This window comes from Odocoileus virginianus, chromosome 22 (assembly GCF_023699985.2).
Source record: "Odocoileus virginianus isolate 20LAN1187 ecotype Illinois chromosome 22, Ovbor_1.2, whole genome shotgun sequence".
NCBI classification, from domain to species: Eukaryota; Metazoa; Chordata; class Mammalia; order Artiodactyla; family Cervidae; genus Odocoileus; species Odocoileus virginianus.
The window spans coordinates 36,833,700-36,857,706 of record NC_069695.1 but is presented as its reverse complement, the minus strand read 5'-3'; the positions used below and the strand labels follow the sequence as shown (position 1 = coordinate 36,857,706).

The following is a 24,007-nucleotide window of genomic DNA, read 5'->3' as shown; positions in this document are numbered from 1 at the left end:
ACTGTAGGAAGACACATGTGGTATGGTCCCATTTATAAAAAGACAAAATTAAGCCATGTGTTGTTTAGGGATACAGACAGGGAGGAAGGAGTTAAAGCAGCTGGTCTGCAATCCCTGCACCCCTTTTGTAGGAGTGATGTTTCTAGGGAAAGAAAGAAGGCAATGACCCCAACTAATCTTTTGTAAATATGCTAATAACTAGACTATCTAATAAATAGCCTGATGACATTTCCTAAAATGAGAGTTCTTATTTCTGGAATGTCTTTAGCAGGCCAGGATTGGCTAAGGATCCCCTATACTAAGTGAACAGAATTTATGGATTGATAAGGCATGACACTCCGGCCTGTGTAATAGGGATGCTTCATAACTGAATATTACTCGCAGGGCAAGGTAACTTGGAAATCACTCTTGGAAACCCTGTCTATTATTCTGGGTCAGAAAGCCCACATCTGATGCATGAGAAAAAGACCCAGGAGTCACAAGGGATGGCCCAGATCTCTCCCTGCATCCCCGCACCTGTGTGTTCTGGAAAGTAGTAGCCTAGGTAGATTAACATAGCTCTGCTATAGACAGCAAGATCTCAGATGGTCAATTCTTACTTGATAATATGATCATTTGTGTTAGCTCAAAATAGCTATTTTCAGACAAAACCATTAAAAAAAAAAAAGGCAAGAGAATGGTGCTGGGAGTTAGTTGAAGGACACCAGGAAGGGCCACTGAGGACACTTCTGAGTTACTGGTAATATTCTTGCTCTTAAACACAAGTGTATTAGTCAGAATTTTCCAGAGAAACAAAATAAATAAGATATATATGGAGATTTAATATAAGGAATGGGCTGACATGATTATGGCAACCGAGAAGTCCCAAGATCTATGGCCCAAAGGCCTGGAAACCAAGGGAGCCAATGGTGTCAGTTCCAGCTGGAGGTCAAAGGTTAAGAGGCAACCTACGTCCCAGCTCACTTCCGTCAGCAGAGAGTGAATTCTCTCTTGCTCAGCCTTTCGTTCTATTCAGGCCTTCAACGAGTTGGATGAGGCCTGCCAACAGGGAGGAGGGCAATCTTCTTTACTCAGTCTATCAATGTGAATGTTAACCTCATCCAGAAGGTTAAGGATACACACTGCACTGACACACGATGATGTCTGATCAAATATCTGGGCACTCTGTGGCCCAGTCAAGCTGATACATAAAGTTAACTATTTCAACAGGTATCTGCTTTGTTGTTCTTTGAGTGACACATATAATCTACATTTGTGAATGATATGCACTTAATGCTAAAATATTAAGCAAATACCATTTGACCAAAGAAAGACGGTGGGCCCAGAACACCTTTTGAAACACTGGCATGAATGGAAAGAGGAAGACGGGGAGGAAGCTTGAGAGTCAGGCAGCCTGGAAAGTAAGTGTGCTCTGAAGCCGAAAGTAGTCTCCTGGGGGAGGAATCCAGCATACTTTTCAAAATTCTCTCCCAGTTGGTTCACTGGTGGGAAATTCACCTGTATGATGCTGTCTTCTGGTACATGGGGGATATGTCTGGATTGCAACTCAAGCAACTGTCATATAAAACACTGAGAAATCTCAGCCACAGTGCACTGTAGGTGTCAATTATGCTGTGAGTGGTATTATTCAGCACGACTTGATCTTCTCCCTTCAACAAGTAGAATGTGTCCTCGAGCCAGCTGAATCTTCAGACATAAAAATGACTCAGCTATTCACCAAAGTTGAATCAGAAGACACAAGCAGCCTCTTTGAAAAACTTAAGAAGGAAACTGACGCTTTAACTCTGCTGGCCCCAGCTGCTGGACACATAATCATTCCTTCTGACCACACAGAATCTCAAGCTATAATCATACAAGCCCCTGGTTGAGCAGAGATTGGGCTTCTGAACAGGAGTTAAGGGGGTGAGGAAGGGAGGTGTCTGTATTGGGGAAAGTCCGTCTTCTACAGTCCTGTGAGCCAACTGTCTATTCCCTTCTTTCTCCATCTTTAGTATTCTTACTGTACTCCTATGTTATCCTGTCTTCCATACCCCTCCATCACTCACTGATGAAACACGAAGGTGTGAGCAGATAACTGGGTAACTCAGTGAGGCTTCGTTGGAGGAGAAGGTGCCCTAAGCAGGAGCACAGACAGCTGGCCAGCCGTGGGGAGCTTTGCGCTCTGACCACAGACTCTCTGGCTCGGTTTCCTCTGATTTCTCCTAAGATCCTACAAAGATAATTCTGCTCTGTCCCTCAGCTTGTCACTTGTGAGAGTAATTTTTAGGAAGTAGTAAGTTACATGTCAGTCTCTCCACTTCTACCCAGTGAAGATTACAGTGGAGCCATTTAGCTGGGAAATATCTCTCCTAGGACGCCAGCTTTATGTGCACACAGATTTATGAACAAAACTGTTCATCGTAACAGCATTTATAATTGCAAAACCTTGGAAGTCATCTAAATCTGAACAATGAGAAACTGATTTTATGTATTATGGTACTTGCATACAAACAGGATATTATGTTTCTAATAAAACAAAATTCTTTAAGATGATTCAATGACAAAATGGTTCAAACATATTTACTAATAAAAATTCAGTACACAACACTGTATACAGACTACTGGCCCCATAGTTAATGTTGTTCTTGCTTAGCCACTAAGTTTTGTCTGACTCTTTTGTGACCCCATAGACTGCAGCCTACCAGGCTCCTCCGTCCATGGGATTTTTGCAGGCAAGAGTACTGGAGTGGGGTGGCATTCTCTGGAGTTGATAGTCTATACATACACAAAAAAGGCTAGAAAAACAGACTAATATGTTAACCACAGTTAGTAAATAAAATTATGGGTAATTTCTTTATCTTACATTTTTTGGTATTTTCCAAATATTCTCCAAAGAGTACATACTTGTAGCAAAAGGAAAACAAAAAACAAACAAACAAAAAAACCACCACAGGGACTTCTCCGGTAGTCCAGCAGCTGAGAACTCACCTGCCAGTGGACAGGAGTTTGCTCCCTGGTCCGGAAAGATCCCACATGTCATGGGGCAACTAACCCCATGCACCACTGCAACTACCCACACTCTAGAGCCTGTGAGTCGCAACTACTGATGCCCAGATGCCCTAGAGCCCATGTTCCACAATCAGAGACGCTTTCTATCACCATGAGAAGCCCGAGCACCACAACTAGAGAGTGGCCCTTGCTTGCTGCAACTAGAGAGGAAGGGCCTGCATGCATTAACAAAGACCCAGAGATCTGCTGGAGAAGGGATAGGCTACCCACTCCAGTATTCAGGGTCTTCCCTTGTGGCCCAGCTGGTAAAGAAACTGCCTGCAATGCGGGAGACCTGGATTCAATCCCTGGGTTGGGAAGATCCCCTGGAGAAGGGAAAGGCTACCCATTCCAGTATTCTGGCCTGGAGAATTCCATGGACTATATAGTCCATGGGGTCACAAAGAGTTGGACACAACTTTCACTTTTTCACTTTTCAGAGTTGCCAAAAATATTTTTAAAAAAAATTTTTAAATACCATGATGAGGCAAGAGACAAGGCAGAAGAAAGTGAAAAGTTTAGTATCTCTAATAGCATTTTTCACACATTTTCATTCTGCACTGGACTCTACGAAGTATGTAAAGCCTGCCAGAAGTTCTACCGGCAGGATAGGAAACATGCTTTCCATGCCTCTCTCTCGCTCTCTCTCCCCCTCAAGAATGAATGTTCTTTAAAATAGCAATCACTCAATCAATAAGCAAGCAAGCTACCAAATTTCTCCTAGATAAGGGATTCTCACACTGGAGTGTCCTCAGAATTACCTGGAGGGTCGTACAACACAGATCTGGGCCCAGCCTCTGAGTTTCTGCTTCAGCAGGTTTTAGGTGGGGCCTGAGAACTTGCATTTTGGCAGCTCCGAGGTGTTGTGAATGCTGCCACACTGCATGCAGAACCACTGGTCTAGAGGATGTTTATCTCAGCCTTTGATGTGTCTGAGCTGTACAAGGCCCTTAAAAGGCATATCCTCTTACCTCATAGATGTTCAACTGCTCCACCAAGTCCAGGTCAGTCCCTTTCTTGGTCAAGTGCCGCTGGGACACAGCTGCAATGCCCAGCTCCTCCAGGCAGTCCACCACGTCGTAGAAGGTGTCTTGGTCTGGCAAACCGGACAAGGTCTGAATGAAGAACAGGACACAGTGTCTTAGGGGACTGTCACAGGACATTTTTTGCATGGTAGCCAGTGGCCACAAGTGTAACAACTGGAGGAAAGCAAGACAGATGACAAGTTCGTTGGAGAAAAAAGCTTCTTTAGTGTGGTAAGCAGACTGAACCCCAGGATCCCAATACCTGGGGTACAGGTGCTGTACAATCCCCCACTCTCATGATTAGGTGACATGACATGATAGGGCGAAGGTGAAAGGTCATTAAGGTCCCAAATCAGTTAAGTCTGAAAAAGGGGAGAGTAGCCAGGTGGGCCTCACCTAATCAGGTGAGCCATTAAAAGGGGGTTAGGCCTTTTCTGAGCATAGAGACCAGAAAAGACATTATCCTGTTGGCCCAGAAGAAGCTGCAAGCTGCCATGAGTCCCACAGCTGCAAGGAAGTGAGCTCTGCCAACAATCACAGAGGCTTGGAAGGGAAATCCAAGCTCCAGACAAGACGCCAGCCCTTGTTGACACCTTGACTGCAGCCTTGGGAGACTCAGCAGAGGGCCCAGTGGGGCAGTCCCTGGGCCCTACCCCCATGGAAACTGCGAGATGGAAGTCTGTGATATTCCAAGCTGCTAACTTTGTGATAATTTGTTACATGGCAATCGGAAACTAACATACTAGAAACTTCTGTTAAGATTGATCTACCAACAGCTGGAGTTAGAACAATTTAATGATTCCCTTTTCTTTCGGTTCTATAGGCCTTCCCCTTGGTCTAAGATATTTATGGCAATGTGAGAAATTTCAAAGTGGCAATCAAGAGACAAAAAGATAACCCAGGATAGAAAAAGCCAACTTCTCTTTGGATTATGCTTCTCTTTTTTTAAAATGTATTTATTTATTTTTATTGGTGGATAATTACTTTACAATATTATGATGGTTTTTGCCATACATCAATATGAATCAGCCATAGGTATACACATGTCCCCTCCATCCTGAACCCCCTCCCACTTTCCTCTCTACCCCATCCCTCCTAAAAGAAGGAAGATATTCAGATCAGGCCTCTGCTTAGAGCTGGAAAGACCCTTGGGGTGATTTACTAAAAGCCTCTTATCTTATAAATCAGGGGGATGAGGGTGGAGAGGTAGCAGGAAGTTACTAAATAATAATTAATAAAACCCTGTGCTCAGACCTGCTATTCCAGTCTTCGTGCCTTCTAAACAAGCTGCTCTGGCCTCGAATTTCAGACACAGAGCTTCATTCCCTGTTTATTTCACTATTATTGCATTTCAAAATTATTCTAAACACGGTGACTTGCCTTGAAAGGAAAAAGACCAATATTTTCTTAAGGATCATCTCATGGTACCAACTTCTTTTAACACTTCTATTTTGGGGTTATTAATATTGGAAAGAAATATCTCTGCTCCTAACCCAAGTAATGGCTATTTCCCTTCTATACTGAACGAAGAGGATACAACTCACTGCCACTGAGACCAGAAACTAAAGAAAAATAGCTGCAATGCAACAGCTTAATCCATCAGGAGCCCCAGCAAGGACACCGAACAGAAGACTGTGAACCAGTCAGCAGCTGTGATAAATACACAGGTGCTCACACCAAAGTGACCAAGTGTGCAAGCATATGTGGGTGTCTGCAGGTGCCAGGCAAGGCAGTCACCACTGGGTTAGCAGACAGCAGTCCCCACTGACCTAACCTAAAAAGTACATACCCATCCAAAGAACCTTCTCATCAGAACAAGTCCATCTTTTCTTTTACTGAAAACTCTAGAACTTGTTAAAAGATGAAGGGAGGGAGGAACCTCCCTTGTTGTCCAGTGGTTACCAATCCACCTTCCAATGCAGGAGATGAGGGTTTGATCCCTGGTTGGGAAGGAAGATCCCACATGCTGCAGTGCAAATAAGCCGTGTGCCACAGAAGAGAAGGCTGCACACGGCAAAGACGACACAGCACTGCCAAATAAACGATCAAGCGAGCAAGTGTTAATTACTCAGTCGTGTCCGACTCTTTGCGACTCCATGGACTGCATTCCACCAGGCTCCTCTGTAAATGGAATTCTCCAGGTAAGAATACTGGAGTGGGTTGCCATTCCCTTCTCCAGGGGAATCTTCCCGACTCAGGGATCAAACCCAGGTTTTCTGCATAGCAGGCAGATTCTTTACTGTTTGAGCCAACAAGGAAGCAGCGCCCAAATAAGCCAGATAAATGGTAAATAAATAAAAGATGAGAAAGAGGGAAATGGTGACATAAAGGCCAGGGCAGGGCTAATGACCAGAGGTGCCCTGACTAACTGCTGACTGCCCACCACGGGCGAGCTGACATGCAGTGTTAGATCCCAAACCTCCTACACAGCAGTGCGGGGTGGGGGCGGGGGTAGGATGGGCACAGAGAGAGGCCTCTGCTGTCTCCTCAGCATCCAGGTCCCCTCCTTTCTTCTTCCCTTTTCTTCCCTGCAGAGAGTCAGTCGAGATTCTTTCAGTCCAGGGGGTTAAATTCCTAGAACTAATCCCCGTTGCCTTTGCAAGCCCGACTATGACGGGGTGGTAGGGGGATTACTGTTAAAAAATTAAACCATTCGATCCATAGAACCAGACTCAGGGAGTCCTTGCTCAGTAAGAGGCGCAGAAATGAGGGTATTGAGAAGTCATCTATCATGTCCACGGTGAAAATGCAGGCTTGAGCCACATCCAGATGCCACCCCCTCTCACATGTGGCCGTAGGGGAGCTGGCCTCCCACCACAATCAAAGATGGCTTGTCTCTCTGTCCGCACAGGGAGGGGGCTGTGCAGCCCCAAAACACCTATTTTCAGCGGATTCTCTAACATGTTCCGCAAACTCTGCCACGCTCTCACCCCTCCTGGGCCCTGTCTTCCCATGTCTACCCTGACACTCATGGCCAACGTGCCTACTTCTGGCAATGGTGGCAGCCACTCCAGAAAACTCTGTGAGCAAATGTCTCTTGACACCTCCACTCTCAGACAACACTAGGGACCCCCTTTTCTGGTTTCTCTCAGACCTTGCCTTGCCAGGATTTGTGACAAGTAAATCTTTACAGTCCCTCTCAAAGGAGAAATCTCTGTCTTAGCAAACATTCTCTTTTCTTTTCCCTGGGTTTTCACTTATTCCATCAAATCCTTCTTGAGGGTTAAAACCAGGGTAGCGAAAGCCTGTACACAAGTGTTCACTGCAGCAGGAGCATTTGTGAAAGTCAAAAGCTGTGGACACCAAATCTCCTTCAGTGGATGATGAGATAACAAATGGTGGTGTATTGACACAATGGAACATGACACAGCAGTGAAAAGGAGCGAACTACTAATACACCTAGAGACATAGATGAATCTCTAAGACGCTGTGCTGAGTGAGAGAAGTCAGCCTCAAACAGTTACATCCTGTATGGGTCCCACTTTTGAAATAATAGAACTACAGTGCTAGAGAATAAATCTGTGGTTGTCAGGGACATGAGTAGGGGGTCAGGATGTCACTATAAAAAGATAACATGAGTGTGAGATTTTGGGGGAGACATGGAGCCATTCTATATGCTAACTGTGAAGGTCATCCATGACTTTATATGTTTTAGACCTTCCACAGCTAAATACCAAAAGAAAAGAGTTAATTTTACTGTATGATAACTTAAAAAGCCACATAGTCAAATCTAAAAACAAACACTCAGTGTGAATCCCATCAGGTTACTCACCCCCTGGGCTCCACTAGAATAACTTCCCTCCCCGGGGCTCCCTGGAGTCGCCTTCCCTAAACGCTCCAAGCCAGCCCCACAGTGACACCTCTTGTTGTTCATGTCCCCACCTGCCTCATCTGATTCTACAAGGTGATCAATATCTGAGCTCCCAAAGTGGGGGAGGCCCACTGAGAGGACTGCAGCTGGACTGGGACAGGACACCACACAACTTCAGCTTTCAGGGTGAGAAATGGTTCGTTCCTGATGCTCGCTCAATCTAGTGATGACATGGAGGGGAAGAGAAGAGTTCAGGGGAGATTAGTCTGGATCTTGGAAACCCCTCATCAATGTGTCTGTTTAACCAAGGGAGTAGACTTCAGTCTCAGAGCCCTGAGCAGGCTAGGACTGTGTACCCTTGTTTTGTCATAAAAATGTTAATGTTTTGAATTCCATATTATTAGGCCCTCTTCCATTTTGTTGAAAGAAAAGTTAGAAAAGCAATACAATTTTCCAGATTTCAGAGTCTGCATTTTTTCCAGACCCACATTAGCACGTCAACGCGTGATGATGTTTCGGGTCTCAGAGAACGTTACTCACTGGAACGATCAATGTGACTAAAATTCAGCAAAAACAAACAAACCCAGTATGGGTGCCTGCTGATCTTTCTGAGGAAAGGATGGCACCTGGAATCGTGTCCTTGGAACCTTCCCTTGGGCCAGGACTAACAAATATGGGATGGAACCGCCAGAAGAGAAAGAGTAAGCGAGGAATTCCTGGATGTTGGAGGCCATGTGGTGCCAAGGAGAGTGACACGCACTGGGTCCTGGCCAGCGATTGGCAGCAGAAGCCCAAGTCACATGGCTGCCGCCGGGGTCATTACTGAACCAAGCAAGGCCTCCACCACTAAGTGAACACACTGCCCAAGAGTGAAATGCCTCCCGCCCCTTGTTTTTTTCTGTATTCAGTTTTTTCCAATACAAGGTCAGTGACTGAAAATGACAGGAAATAGATGACCTTCGTTTTCAAAAACCAACAGAAAATTGCTTTCAAATTTCATGCTAAATCAACTCACAAAGAGATATGAACATTTTAAAAAAATGAATTATTAGGATTATCATCCAGAAAAGGGGTGTCCGTTTTCCACCAGGACTGTAGGAAATTTCCTGTGACCTTAACAATGACTGGCATTTCACTAAAAAGCAATCACTGCCCATGTAACCTGGAGAAAATGGCTTGCTGTTTAACTGCATATTTCTTTCAAGCTTAGTAGGGTTAATGTCATTCATTTGTCGACTGGGGTCATACTACTGGGTTGGCCAAAAAGTTCGCTTATGTTTTCCAGACCAGCTTAAGGAAAAACCCGAACGAATTTTTGTGCCAACCCAATGGACTTAGGATTGTACCCTTTTCTGCCCAATTTTTGGAAATGAATTCCAAGTTTGCCACTTGCCTTTAGTTTTTATTGGTGGTTTAAATCTTGTAAATATGACCTTTTACAGTTTAATACAGTGAAGTATTTAAGTCCTTCTCTTTGGAATATTTGTGACTGGTTATATTATTAGATGAACCTTCACTGACCAGAGACCAGTTGATCTTCACCTCTGTTTCTTCTTATTTTACTACAGTTTGGTGTGTTTCACTGAACTTTTCAATCTTTCCGAAATTTATTTTGCTGTACAGTCAAAGCATGTTTTCATTTATTTCCACTTAGCAAAACCTCTCTCGGTCATAAATGATGCTGAACATCCCCTATGGATTTCAATTACAGGGTGCATTGCATGTACATTGAGGTCTGTTTTCAGCCTCTTTGCTTCAGCCATCTGCCAAGGAGAAAGTCAGGACCACATTGTTTTAATCCCTAAAGTTTACACAACATCTTAATATCTAGCAGAATTACTTCTCATAATTACGTTGCTTTCTACCAATTCATATTTCTCAGTTCATATTTCTCCAAATGTATTTCAGGAAGAGATTCTCAGTCCTTTCTGAAGAACTAAGCATCACTGCAGTTGGTCCTTAGGCTTGTACCTGGCACCCTGGGAAGTATAAAGGCAGGGCCTTGGGGCGGCTGATGTGCTGTCTGGGGTCCAGGGCGAAGATAACCATCCCACCCTCCCTCAGTAATTAATAAGGAAGGGCCAGGACACTGAGGGAACCCCAGTCCTGAGACTGGGCTGTCCTTGGTCAGCTAAGTGGAAATAAACGAGTAAAACTTGTTCATCTACATTCTTAAGGAAAAATGTTAAGGGGACATCTCAATAGGAAAAGTAGCAAAAGTAGCCATAAAAGTCTTGCTATCCTCTTTCTGGTTTCATTAGAAAAACTAAAGTCTAGAAACTTCGCAGACAACTCGGACCTTCACACGTATGAACACCAGCCCACAGGCACACACACCATGCATGTGTGTGAAGGGTCTCCTCTAATGAAGAGTCATGCTGAAGCGTGTTCCAGCCACCAGCATGGGGGGTGTACATGGCGTGCGCTTCTTCAGAGGGCAAATTTTAGGTTTTCACATGTACTAGTTCCCTTGGGCTTGCCATAGCACAGTACCACAAACTTAGTGGCTTACAGTGACTGAAATTAGGTACGAAACTTGGTAAACTGTAAGCTGAAGACCAATTACATGGGCCACAGACGCTGTCTGAACACTGACTGTCTCTCCAGATGGATCCCTCTGTGCTTCTGGGGGTAAGGTTGGCTGAGCCATGCTGTGGGACCTCGATGAAGGCAAGCACCTTCATGGGCTAGACAGAGGGAACATCATTAAAGCCCCGTGCTTCAGTCCCGGCTGTTCTGTCTTGGTGCTGCTGCAGGCTCAGCACGAAGATCTGGGAGTTGGAGGGCAAAGTCACTGCAGATGAACTGGAGCAAGAAGCTTTGAGGACCAGCAGCCGGACAGAGCCGCCCCAGCGGACATCTCTGGCCTGGTCTGCTGATGGCCACACTGTTCGCTGGCTGCACAGACAACCTGGTGCAAGTGTGAAAGGTGACCATCGGCACCCACCAGAAACATGGCAGACCTTTAAAAATGAAAAGCCTGGTTTTGGAAAGATAAAAGATGTGTCGGCTGGGCCATGCTACCCCTGAAGGCCCTAGGGGAGGGCCCTTCCTTGCCTCATCTGGGACCGGCTGCTGGCAATCCTCAGCATCCTTGGTGGTCCTCAGCAGGCAGATGCATCACTCCAACCTCCAGTCCTGCCTTCAAAGGCAGCCTTCCTCATGGACAAGTGTGTACACTATCTCTCCTCTGTGTGCCTCTTCTTTCTTCTTATAAGGACACCAGTCCTACTGGATTAGGACCCACCCTAATGACCTCATCTGCAAAAGTCCCATTTCCAAATAAGATCACATTCACTGGCTCCAGGGTCAGGACTTCAATGTCTTTTGTGGGGGACACAATTCAACCCACAACAAACATCAACCAACCTTGTTCACTAAAGTCATCGCGTAAACCAGCAATTCCGTGTCGACCCCATCCTTTTCCTCCAGGATTTCCATGATATTTGACCAGGGTGTGACTCCTATGAATAAAGCAAAAATCATGAGAAACAGCAATTTGGGTGGGACTCCTTATCCAACTCACATCACAGTTTATCCAGACTCATCACCCAATGACAGTAATGCCTTTCATCAAATTTCAAAGCATGACTCTGTACATCCTTCCAACGAGGTGATGATATGCCGTGTCATCCTTGTCTACTTGAAAATGTATATTTCTCATGTAGGATGCCTATCAGTTTACTCGAAAAGTTCCCTTTATACTAAATAGGCAATTTTTTTAAAAAATCCAATTATATGTAGCTTTTTTAGACCATGGGTTTTACTCTCCGAGTATGGAAATGTTCTGGAAGTACTATCTGTGTGTGTCTATCTCCTGCAAGGAAAGAGGATTCAGGAGAGCTTTACAGTCACTCAAGCAAAGGACTCAAAACAGTAACAGTGAAACATCCATCTAGCAAACATTTCCAGAACAGAAGTATATTATCTCTATTCTATCAAGTCACAAATACTATTTAAGCATCAACCAGATACAAGGAATTGGGTCTCTAGAAGGTGGCCCTCAAAAGGTCTACAGTCAAATGGAACAGTCAGGCACAAACACAGAACACATGTCAGCACAGGGTAAAAGCAATTAGAAGGCAAAGCGCTTAGCCACGCCTGTCATTAAACAAGAGAGGTCTGTCTTTTGAAGTGAGATGGTTGAGGAGGGCTTGGTGCAAGAAGTGACTCCTCAGTGAGACTGGCGGTGGGGGCTCATGGAGGTTGTCCCACGGCTTCAGGGAGGGCAGGAAAACCCTGCATGTTCAGGATCACTGAACCAAGGCCAAGGCCACAAAGGGAACACACACACTGACATGATTTTCCTACACTGGGGATAAACATCTGCAGTGAAGTGCTGCCTTGCCCTTGGCATGGTAGTGTGGAACATGCAGCTCTTTCCTGGTTTCTCTATAAAGATCTCAAAGGGATATTGCCTATTTTTGCTGATAAAAGTAAATTCTGAAATAACCTGAAACCAGTGGGGTTTCAAATGCTGATTGTTGGATGGGTTATGTCAGAGCTGATTTCCTGGTCTTGTGAACAAAAGCTCCCCCAGGGAAGCGACGGCATCTGTCTTGTCTCTCTGCCCTTGGCAGAGTGCCTGGCACATATTAGGTGCTCAATAAAATGTCTGCTGACTAGTCAATGGGGATCTCTGAGAGGGCACAGGGTATGTTTAAACTGGGGTAGTTTTTAAAGAACCAGAGAATTCACTGCACACAGTAAGGAGACAGGACAGGAGAATTTAAAAAGGATGAGGCACCTACTGTACTACATGAAAGACACAGATAAAATTTCATGTACAGGTCTGTTGGTGATCTCAGCAAGGGAACAAAAATGCCTTTTCCTTTGGGCTAGTTGCTCAGTTAGTCCAAACTAGAAATCTATGACTAAGCTTCTATGACCCATTGTTACTCCGAACACAAAAGCAAGATCCTTTGAGTGCTAACTGCTGAATTATCTTCTTGCTGATATTTATCACCAAATTATCTTGACGTCCACACCTCTTCTTCACAGCCCAGCAAAGTAACCATTTCTGTCCTCAAGATAATCAACGTGGTCAGTAGGTCTCATTGTCTAAGTGTAGGTCAAGTGTTCTAAATGCCTCTGCTTGTGCTTATGAAAGGGCAACTTCTGTCACTCATACTCACACCCAACCTCAGTACAAAACATGAAAACATGAGTTCTACGTGGGTAAAGAAAAGCCTGTCCAAGAAAGACAGCATTGATGCAAAGAATTCCCACTGGGACTCAGAGGCCCCAAAATGCTTCTTGGTTGCTTAATTTGGAGCCAAAGATGTCAAATGGGGCCTGTGGAAGGAGAGGAAGGAAGCAATGGCAAGCATCCCAGAGGGAGAGAGGTGGATGGTCTATCTCATGCCTCTTTCTCTCTCTTATGCAGACACACGTATCTATGCACCACTTTATCCATAATAATGAAAGCACTCAAACAGAGGCTTCATTTAATAAAAAACATATTCAGGGGCTCCTCTGGTGGCTCAGTGGTAAAGAATCCACCTGCCAATGCAGGAGATATGGATTTGACTTGATTCCTGGTCTGGAAAGATCCCACATGCCGCAGAGCAACTAAGCCCAGGAACCACAACTACTGAGTCTATGTGCCGCAAGTACTGAAGCCCTCACGTCCTACAGCCTGTGCTCCCCAACAAGAAAAGCCACCTCAATGAGAAAACCATGTATCGCAACTAGAGAGTAGCCCCACTCCCTGCCACTAGAGAAAAGCCCACACAGCAATGAAGGTCCAGCACAGCCAAAATAAATAAATAAAGTTTAAAAAAGATATACACAAAAAGTGTTCTTCAGTTATAATATCTGATTCCCTTTTTATCATTTAAGGATTTCGAATCTGGAAATTTGCATGTAATCAGACACTACTGGGATACATGTTCACTATCCTTTGACTGTTTGGGGACCAGAAAATAGGAAATTTTTAGAGGAATGAAGGGGAAGGTGAGGACACCTTCTAATTCAACACAAATACCTTGTCAGGGCTCCAACTGGCCTGACAAGCACCAGCAGCTGTATCTGTCCCAGGAGCCCATCTGTCAGAACTAAATGGTCCAGTTCAGTGCTCCCCTCCATCCACACCTTCACTGCTCCATATGGGGTTTCGTGTGTGTATGTGTGGGTAGCAACTAACACTTTCCCTGGGGCTTCCCTGGTGGCTCAGACGGTAAAGAATCTGTCTGCAATGCAGAAGACCCAGGTTCAATCCCTGACTCGGGAAGATCCCCTGGAGAAGGCAATGGCCACCCACTCCAGTATTCTTGCCTGGAGAATCCCATGGACAGAGGTTACAGTCCATGGGGTCACAGAGTTGGACATGACTGAGCAAATAACATGTGTGGGGTGGCCCTGTGTTAGACCATAAACCACATGACCTTCCCCCTTCACATAACAGAGAACAAAATTGAACAGAGTAGTAGAATGAACAGAGGCTCGGGGGAGGCATGTGAACTGGTGAGATGACATCCACCCTAGCGGCTCACTGTGAGGTATCCCAGAGATATGGCACTTTGTTGCCCCTCCTGAGTGCTGATGCAGAACATCAGGAGATGGTCACTTCCTTCATCATCACTGTCCGTGTCTCTCCAACTCCACCTCCAGCACTGGAGTGAGTATAGGATCTATGACAGCCTGCTTTCTCTCTGAAGTTTGAAGGCACATGATTGGCACTTAAATATTTCTTTGTAATCCCATGGACTGCAGTCTACCAAGCTTCTCCATCCATGGGATTTTCCAAGCAAGGGTACTGGAGTAGGGTTGCCATTTCCTTCTCCAGGAAACTCCTGGATTCCTTCCCAACCCAGGAATCAAACCCAGGTCTCCTGCATTGCAGACAGACGCTTTACCCTCTGAGCCACAGGGAAGCCCTAAATATTTGTTAAACAAATGAATTTTATATGAAAAACGTTTAGAACGGTGTCTGTTGTGTGACAGGCACATGGACAGCAGTAGTTGTCACTGAGAGGAGGTGGTGGGCAGGGGACACCCATGCTACCCCCCAGGCCTGCCCTGCAGGCTTCCTGGCCAGGCCCCCTCCTCCCAGCAAACCACGTCACCCCGCTCTCAACCCAGAATGAGTAAGCACAGGATAAACCGCTCAATACTCCTGTCCTCTTACCCTCTTCCAAGTCTCTGTATTAAACCCCAAAGAAAATAAAATATTTTGCATGACGCCTTGTATGCAAGTTGGTCTAACACTCAAACACAAGGTCCCAGATTTGTGTTCCGTCTCTTTCACTGTGACAGACGAACACTTAACGAATACGCTTCTGCTCCAGATAACCATGGAAACAGCTTGAGTTCTGTGCACTCTGACCTCTGCCATGCTCTGTGCAGTCTTCACAGAGCAATGTACCCTTAAGCACAAGTCAGAGACAAGATGGCTTGAAAGGATGTCTGGATTCTCCACCCACCTCCCCAACCCCGTTAATCATGTGTGAGACACATGTTTAAAAATTATGTCATATCTCATCACCTCACATTCAAATGAAAAATGGCACCTCTTCAAAAGCAGTGCTGAACCAAAATTAGCAGGACTCAAGATTTATGACTGAAATTTCAAAATAAGGTACCCCATCTGGTCACTTACCCCACCCTCTGTCTGGGAGGGAAACCCAAACAGTCAGAGGGAGGGGCACCCTGCCCAGGGGAGCAGGGGGTTCTCGACCAGTTTCCTGCTAATCACTAGAGTGAAGAAGTCTTTGACGATGGCAGAATGACAAAGCAAAGCCTTCCCATGGGCTTCCATGACTGCTTACTGCCATTCTCTCTTCCTGCCTGGCCCTGTCCACTAGGAAGGGAAAGTGACTTGAAGACACATGCAAAGGAGAAGATGTGCCAGCAGCCTGCACAGACAGGTGTGACCCTGAGCCATGCCTTAGAGACTAACTCAAATCCATGGTTTCATTCTAGCACCTGAGCCGAAGTGCCAACTGCCACGATCAAATGGGGCCATTTTAACCTTCATTAATTAACACATATTTATTAGTCCCTATGATACACCTAAATCCCTCAGCTTTTATTGCTGCTCCCTAACTGGCCCACTGTTGGCAGAACAGTAATCTGTCCATCCATGCTCACAAATGAACCTTTCCCATTAACCCATGTGTGGGATATGCTGTTTATACAGCAATCAGAGGAATTTGTTCTTGGAAAACTTCATTTGCTAGTAATTTCTGAGAACTTGTGTCTCACTTGTTGACTTTCCTTGCTGATTCTTTAAACCTACCATTTCTCATCACCCAAAGAATTCCTTTCTGTTAAAAAGGTCTGCACGTTAACATGCCCATTTTCCACCCTAACCTCCAAAAGAATGAGTCCAAAACCACCTTGAGGAGTCACATTTATGGTGGATTTATAAACTTGTGTAGAAATGGACGTACTTAGCTGGCCCTTGGTCACCTCTGGCATGTCTACCTACTCGCTCACTCCAGTCCAGAGGGACTGGAGAGCAGCTTCTCAACCTGCCAGGTGGAAACACACCTGCAAGTCGTGCTTCCCTCCGCAGAAGAGCATGACATATTTATGTGTGCAATTCCAGCACAAAGTTCAGGAACAGTTTTACTAGCAGTAACATAGGATGGTGTTATATATATGTGTTATAATGTCATGGCCAAGACCACACATGTCATAGAGAAATATGCTACTGAACCACACATGATAAGCTATGGCTGAGTTTTTCCATCAGTGTTGATCCTTTTTGTTCTCAGCTGCTAGTGCTCAGTAGCAGTCAGATGATAATACTTGCCAAAAGCTTAAGAAATTCATTGGAAAAACCATGAGGTTGAGAAAACAATCCATTCACTGTTATGACTTTATTTTTACAAATTGGGAAAGAGCGGCCATCACTTTGTCTTGGGGGAGAGAGTACAGCTGAGTGTGCAGCTGGGCCTGCAGGTGGAGACTTTGGGGTTGGCTGCATTCAGGATCACTCCTCTACCCCAAATGGTCTCTCCATGAGATATGCAGTCTGAGGAAGGACGCTCTGAGCTCCCAAACCAGTGAACTAAAGCGAGAACCTCAAGGTCATAAGAAGTTTGTCTGTTTTAACATGGCCCACATGACAAGGGCCCAAGGGTTACCTGAAATTTAGGATAGGAAAATGAAGATTCTGCTAGTTATCCTAAAGTAACTCAAAGAGTTGGAGAATACAGCATGAATCTTCTTCCAAGGAGGAATGGAAGGATCAGCTTCACTCTCTTCCCAAACATCCATCTTTGACCCTCAGCCCTGGACTGGCCTTGGGAAAGCCCACCCTGGCTTCTGAGTCATTGGGAGCCTTCATTAGGATCCTCAAGGGGTCCCCATGATGTGCTTTAGGCCGTGAGGGTCTTCATGCTCATGCTTCAGATGGCAACAAGCCTGGGCAGAAAAACCTGCCCCAATCTGCCATCAGCCTTCCAGACTCACAGCCCCTGATCACACACTAGGACTGTCTGCGGTACACGCACACACAGGCCCGGAGTTGCCTCCTTCCTGCACTCCACCATGCTGGGGACTGACATCTGCCTGTGAGTGTGTGGGAAATGTGCAGAAGCCCAGTTCAGGGTCCTGGATGGCTTTCATTAACTTATATTCAAACTTTCAAAGCAACTAGGAAGCTGCTTTCTTTCATCTTTATATTCAGTCCTGAATGTGGGTCTCTGAACAACACTGAGTCAGAGACACAAGTGGTTTGAATCAGAGAAGGCCACATAGGCCTCTCATTTCTTTTCATCAGTTGTCCCTGAGCTGACTTGTACATAAACATGTGTGTCCATACATACATACAGCCATACACCAACATGTTAACAGCAATTCTATCCGGTGAGACTACAGGTAAATTTTTATGGTCTTCTTTACACTGTTTTTTCCAAATTTTCTACAGAGTATTTCCATTATAAAAAGAAAATAATTAATGTTAATAAGTTTTTGTTCTTGTTAGAGTCTTTGTGGGGATGAAAATATTAATGAACATGTCCTACTGAGGAACAAAACCTAAGTATTTGTTAGTCATCTCCGACTCTGCAACCACAAGGACTGCAGCCCACCAGGCTCCTCTGTCCATGGGATTCTCCAGGCAAGAATACTGGAGTGGGTTACCATGCCCTTCTCTAGGGGATCTTTCTGACCCAGGGATTGAACACTGGTCTCCTGCATTGCAGGCAGATTCTTTACCATCCAAGCTACCAGGGAAGCTGTTTAAAAGAATAAAACAAAACAGAAACCCACTTCAGAATCAGGCTTCACAATATTAAAGGGGACACAGCATGTCATGACATAAACCAAATCTAAAGCTCATTTGTCATCAGGTGTGCAGGCTGGCAGTAGGCCTTCCTGCTGTGGGTAAGCCAGGTGCCAGGACACCCAGAGCCGACAGGCACCCCACTGTCTAGCAGGAGACACACTCCTGAGAGAATGGGCAACGATAACAACACAGCAGAGATGAGGGGGCACATGGGGCTTTGAAAGAATATGCTCATCTGATCCAAGGTAGGGCGGGCCTGGTGCAGGCTGGGTAGGAGGTGGGGGTGGCGGGTAAACAGGGACTGGATGCTGAAGGATCAGTCCTAACCCTGTGGGCACTGGGAAGCCACTGGCAGGTTTCAGATGGAAAATGATGTGACCAAATTTGTGGTTTAGAAGAATCCTCCAATAACAGAGAGGCTGGTAGCATTTCGAGGAGGCAAAGGATACCTGGAGAGAGATGGTGAAGAAGATGCAAGGAATGTTCAAGGAACACTGTGGGGTGAGAGCCAATAAAGCAGGTAGGAGAGAGGGGAAGAGGGGAAGGAGCCAAAGTGACCCCAACAGGATGGGAAAAGAGGAGAACAAGCTGGTTCTGTGTGTTCAGTTGTGGGGGTTGAAGATGGAGCATAAAGATAAGCTGGAGTCTGACCTGTCCTGCCTGGGTCAGGGGTGCTTTTCTTTCACTGTTCCCTCCTTCACCTAATCTTTATACATATGCATCCTGAAACATCTGTTTCCTGATGTCAGAAGTCCACACAAAGGGAATTCTGTTCCTTCTTAATTCTGCTTTGAACATGGAAACAAAAAGTGGAAATCTTCTTACATCAGACACTTTTACTTGGATGACATAGCGGGCAGGGATCACTCACCCCTTTTCGTGTCCACGGCAGAGATGGCCTGAATCAGGAGAGGTGCATTGGACTCCGAGTATTCCACAAAGACCAGCAGCAGCTTCAGGGCTGTCTTCACCACCAGGCGGAACTGCGGAGACAAGACACAACCATCATGCAGCTGCAGATACAGCGGGGATGTCTGCAGGCTTTGTCCTGATAGCAGCTGGCGCCCAGCCACTCTTCTCAGCAATTACGCAGATTCCTTCACTGGACACCTCAGAACGCAGGTGTCAGTATTAACCCCATTGCACAGACAAGTAAACTCAGGTCCAGTCTCCAACTCAAGATCCCACAGCTAGAAACGGAATCAGAATTTGAACCCAAGGCCTTTGGCCCCAGGGCTCACACAGGGTGTCTGTCAATACAGGAGGCGGTGGTTGCTGGGTTGGTAACTTCATTCTAACCAGACTAGATCATTATGATGTACAGCAATCAAATCCAATTTTTTTTCTGATGAAGAAGCAGGCATGGCAGGCTAAATGACTTGTCTGATGCTGCAACAGGACGCTTGAATCAAGTTCAGGTTCTTAAAACTGCACAGGGAAGGCCATCTGGGTCCTCACCGCCACAGTCCTGGGCCCAGAGGACCGCACTCATGAGGAGCCTCACTCAGCCCAGGGCCCCTCCTCATGGCGACTGAAGGTCACTTACCTGGAGAAATGCAGGCGCCACTGATCCCTAACTCACTCAGCTGCCGGGGGTGGGGTGGGGTTGGGGGTGGACTGTGGCAGCCTGGGGCTTCCAGCTCAGCCCCCCACCCCTCCCCACAGGCTTTGCCGCTGCAACCTTGACTCATGTCTCCTTTCCTGCACCTCACTTCCTCCTCAAAGAAATCACACACCACCTTCCTCCTGGAAACAGGTTCAAATCCCCCTTCTAGGAAACAGCATATCTGCCTCAGGGCTGCTCCTCGGGAGGTCTCCAGCAGGTGGCTGGCCAAGGCCCCTCTGCCCCTACCCCCACCCCATGGGCAGAAAGCGCTCTCCTGGGGAGGCAGGCTGCTGTGCATGGGGTCTGCGGGGCCGGAACCACACCTGGGCCAGAGCGGGCTCAGCGGTGTTTGCTCGTGGCATGAATGAATCACCCACGGAGCAGCCAATCAGCCCTTATTCACTCTCCGTGACTGCAGAGAACCAGCTCTAGGCACTCCACCAGCTCTTCAGGCCCAGGGACTCCTGCATGGCCAGGTGTGCACTTTAGGGGGGGATGTGGAGCCCTGTACACACCAGGGGGACAGGGTAAAACCATCACCCACCCCAAGTCATTTCCCCAAATTCATGACCCCACCTCCCCCCCCACCCCCTGTCTTGTGTCATCTCCCCTAGTAAACCAGCTGGCTTTTCCTCGATTCCATAGCTCTCTCCAGTCAGAGCCATGGTTTCCAGCTCCCCTTTATAAGAAAATTGCTCAAAAGAGTTGCCATACTCCCTGATTCCCCTTCTCCATTTCCCATGGACTCCTCAACCCAACCTGACAGGGCTTCTATCTCCACGGCGCAGATTAAATTACTCTTGTCAAGGTTGCTGATGGCCTCCATGTTGTCCAGGCTTCCCTGGTGGCTCAGACGGTAAAGAATCTGCCTTCAATGCAGGAGACCAAGGTTCAATCCCTGAGTCGGGAAGATCCCCTGGAGAAAGAAATGGTAACCCACTCCAGTATTCTTGCCTGGAGAATTCCACGGACAGCAGAGCCTGACAGGCTCATGGGGTCACAAGGAGTCAGACACGACTGAGTGACTAACACTTTCACTTCCCATGGTGCCCAGTGGTTACTGTTCTAGGCTCATTTTAGCTCAACTCTCAGCAGCACATGACAATCAACTGCTCCCTCCAGAAACAATTTTCTCATGCATGGCTGACCACAGTCTCCTCCCTAGGGGGCTACACTAGCTGGCTCCTTCTAAGAAGCTCAACCTCCAGGTGTGGGGAGGCCTCAGAGTTCACTCCCCCATCCTGCTCCCTTGCCACACACTCTGTCCAGATGAGTTCATCCAGGCCCTTAACTGTACATCCCATTTATGACTCAATGCCCTTCAGACCTGGCACCTGACCTCGCCACTCGTATGGGCCCCCGAGTTCAATGTAGCCCAAAGAGGACTCTCTTGATTTGCACTTGTGCTCATCCTGTCCCACCCACTACTTCCAGCGTGTTCCTTCCACAAGTCCACACCTCAGGACAAGGCCCCACCATTCACTCACTGCACATGGGAGCCACCCTGACCTCCTCCCTCCCAATTTCACAATGACTCTAACCATCAGGGCTGTCAGCAGCTGTCCCTGCCCTGACTCTGCCCACAGCCCCCTCTCCCTGTCCACCTGAGACCACTGTGAGAGCCTCCTCAGTACTTCTGGGCTTATCACCCTGAAGCCCTTTCTCTAAACTTTAGCCGAGTGACCCTGGCACTCTCAACCGTTCACTGGCTCTGCATCACATTCAGGGTGGCGTCCAACCAAGCTCTCTGTCCTCTTCCCCGGTCACTCCCCTTCTGCCCGGGGCACTCCCATCAGCCACCTCTCTTTAGTCACGTGACCGTGTGTTTTTCACATACTGAAGCTTGTGCCTGACTCAAGAGTTTTCTCATTGGCTATTCCCTCACCAGTCACCACAGGACTGGCCTTTCCTTTTCTTCCAGGTCTGAGAGATTTCCCCTCATGGGAAATAACCTTTCTGACGATTTCATCTAAAGGAGCCCCTTGGTCACTTACGTCAACCTGTTCTGTTTTATTCATGTCCTTTATCATGACCTGAAACTGCTACATACACGTTCACTCACCTGATACACACGTCACGCCTGTCTAGAGCAGTGGGTCCCTTCCCCAGGGGATCTTCCCGACCCAGGAGTTGAATCAAGGTCTCCTGCATGTCAGGTAGAATCTTTACCAGCTGAGCCACCAGGGAAGCCCCAGAGCAGAAGCTACCTGGTGGCGGAGATGCTGTTTTTTCTGACACAGCAGAAACCGGCTCTGCCTCCAAGGGGCTGTGGGGTCAGTACTGCACACGAAGGGCAGGCTGGAGTGCCCTCTTCACCAAGGCTTGGCCTGCAAACCCAACCACTAATGTGTGTGGAGCCAGTCTCCTCAGCCCGCTTGGACCCCCGACGGCCCCCCAGCCCTCAGCAGGGCTGGGCCCCACCCCCGCAAGTGCACTCAGGACAAGCAGCGCCTTGGTCTGCCATCCATCCGCCCTGCAACATCCTTATCAAATGGGACCTGAGTTCTGGTGAGGGCTCTGAACTCTCTAGAGCACATTCACCTTTTGTCACCCGCGTCCCACATTCTCTGTTCTCCCTAACTGGAAATAGACTAAATTCCAGAGTGTTTTTCTCCACAACTACAAGGTGGGGGGTAGGAGAGGAAGGCATGGCACGATGAACTGTGCTATCTTGGTACATGTAGAGCAGAAAAAATGTCTTCAAGTAAATAAAACAACCCAGCAAGCCCAGGCTTGGAGCCCTCCTCGGTGGGTGGACTATTATTATGTGGTTTGAGCCTCCTCGGTGCCTTCGTGGGAAAGAACCTGGCTGCTGCCCAGCCCATGGCCCCATCAGCTGGTCTCAGCTGGGCTCCCTCCTGGGCATCTCTGTGGTCACGGGGCCTTGGCTGACAGGGTACCCAAGGACCCACTCTCCCTTACAAGGTTCTCTAAGCAAGAAACCACTGTTTTCTCGGGAAGTCTCTTTCCCTATTAGTCTCAACATGCCTGTTCACGTCGTCTTCTCCTTTGCTATGAAGGCTCTGCTTAGAGATCGTTTGCCGCTTAATTTTATTTTTAAAAAACCCCTAAACTCTTTTGATTCATGATTTTAGGCTTCTGTGAATTTGGCTTCTACTCGGTCTAAGTTGATGTTTCTGTGTGTTTGGAAGCTTTACTATGTAAAATTAATCACAAACATATTATATAGTTAAACTACTTTAGAAAAAAGAGAGCATTAGCACATTAATTTAATGGAAATGAACAGTACTAATTGCTAGCATGTCCCAACTAATCATCAAAACACAACCAGCGGAGCTCCTCTTCTGAAATACCTCATTAGCATTGCTGTACCGACTTGAAAGTAACAAGAATTCCTGACTTCAAAAGATTTCTACACCAAATGCTCATTTTTCCAGAATTCACTTAATTTGATGCCCTCAAGTATCTGGAATGCTATCAAAACCCCCTAAAACCTTGGAACAGCCACAGTGAAGGCCACACAGCTATTCCTCCAAGTCCAAACACGCTGCTCATCATCTCAGAGCTCTTAAAAATCCGCTGTACTTACTCTAAGACACATTCTAGCAGGAGTGGCCACTGAGCTTCCTGACCTGCTGAGAAGAGGTCAACGAGAGGCCAGTGATGGACCAGGAGAGGCAGGCCCACCGTGGCAGTGGGAGCAAGGACCATGAATGAGGGGTGGGGAACACATGGCATGGATGCCAGCACACACACCACTGCAAGGCTCAGACACTAGAGGCTTCTCAAAGGGCTGTGGCAGTGACCCTCCAATGACATTTCATCTCTGCCTGGTGCTCCTTCATGTTCTAAGGGGCGGTTTCATCACAAACAACTTACAGGCTCAAAACTCTGCCTATCTGTCTAGCACTGGGGGCAATCACTAAGAACTGATTCTCATTCTTATGGAGCATGAACCACTTGAAAAGATAAAACAATTGGTCACAAAACAGTAACCAGGGCAACATGGAGTCAATCTCAGAAGCAGTGGTTCTGAGACCAACCAGACGCTGGGGGGTGTAGATTCCCTACATCAGAGGGCCTGAGCGGCCCTTGTTAAGGCTATTGCAGAAGCAATTCAGAACCTGGATGGGGATGAGCTGGCCGAGCTATCTAAGGTCCTTCCCAATCCCAAGATACTCTGATTCTTCTTTCAATGTCCTGAGTGCCTTCCAGATGCCCAGCACCCACTGAGGGTCCCTGGGGGGCGGGGGGTCAGGAAGCTGTAGCCCTACCTTTAAGGAGACAGTCATCCTGCTTTGGAGACAGGACTCAGAACACCTCCACGTGACATGGCTGAG

The 24,007-nt window shown here is 46.8% G+C and overlaps 1 protein-coding gene across 6 annotated transcripts in view; it reads right to left on the bottom strand.

Annotated features, from left to right (window-relative positions):
- Nucleotides 1-24,007, bottom strand: part of FHOD3 (formin homology 2 domain containing 3) — a 515,377-nt gene that overhangs the window by 165,528 nt on the left and 325,842 nt on the right. For all 6 annotated transcript variants that reach the window (XM_070452863.1, XM_070452865.1, XM_070452864.1 and 3 more), the window contains exons 7-9: nucleotides 18,972-19,083; nucleotides 11,233-11,327; nucleotides 3,999-4,142 (exon numbers count right to left, since the gene is read on the bottom strand). In XM_070452863.1, the coding sequence (XP_070308964.1) occupies nucleotides 3,999-4,142; nucleotides 11,233-11,327; nucleotides 18,972-19,083 (351 nt within the window). The remainder of the gene's footprint in view (nucleotides 1-3,998; nucleotides 4,143-11,232; nucleotides 11,328-18,971; nucleotides 19,084-24,007) is intronic.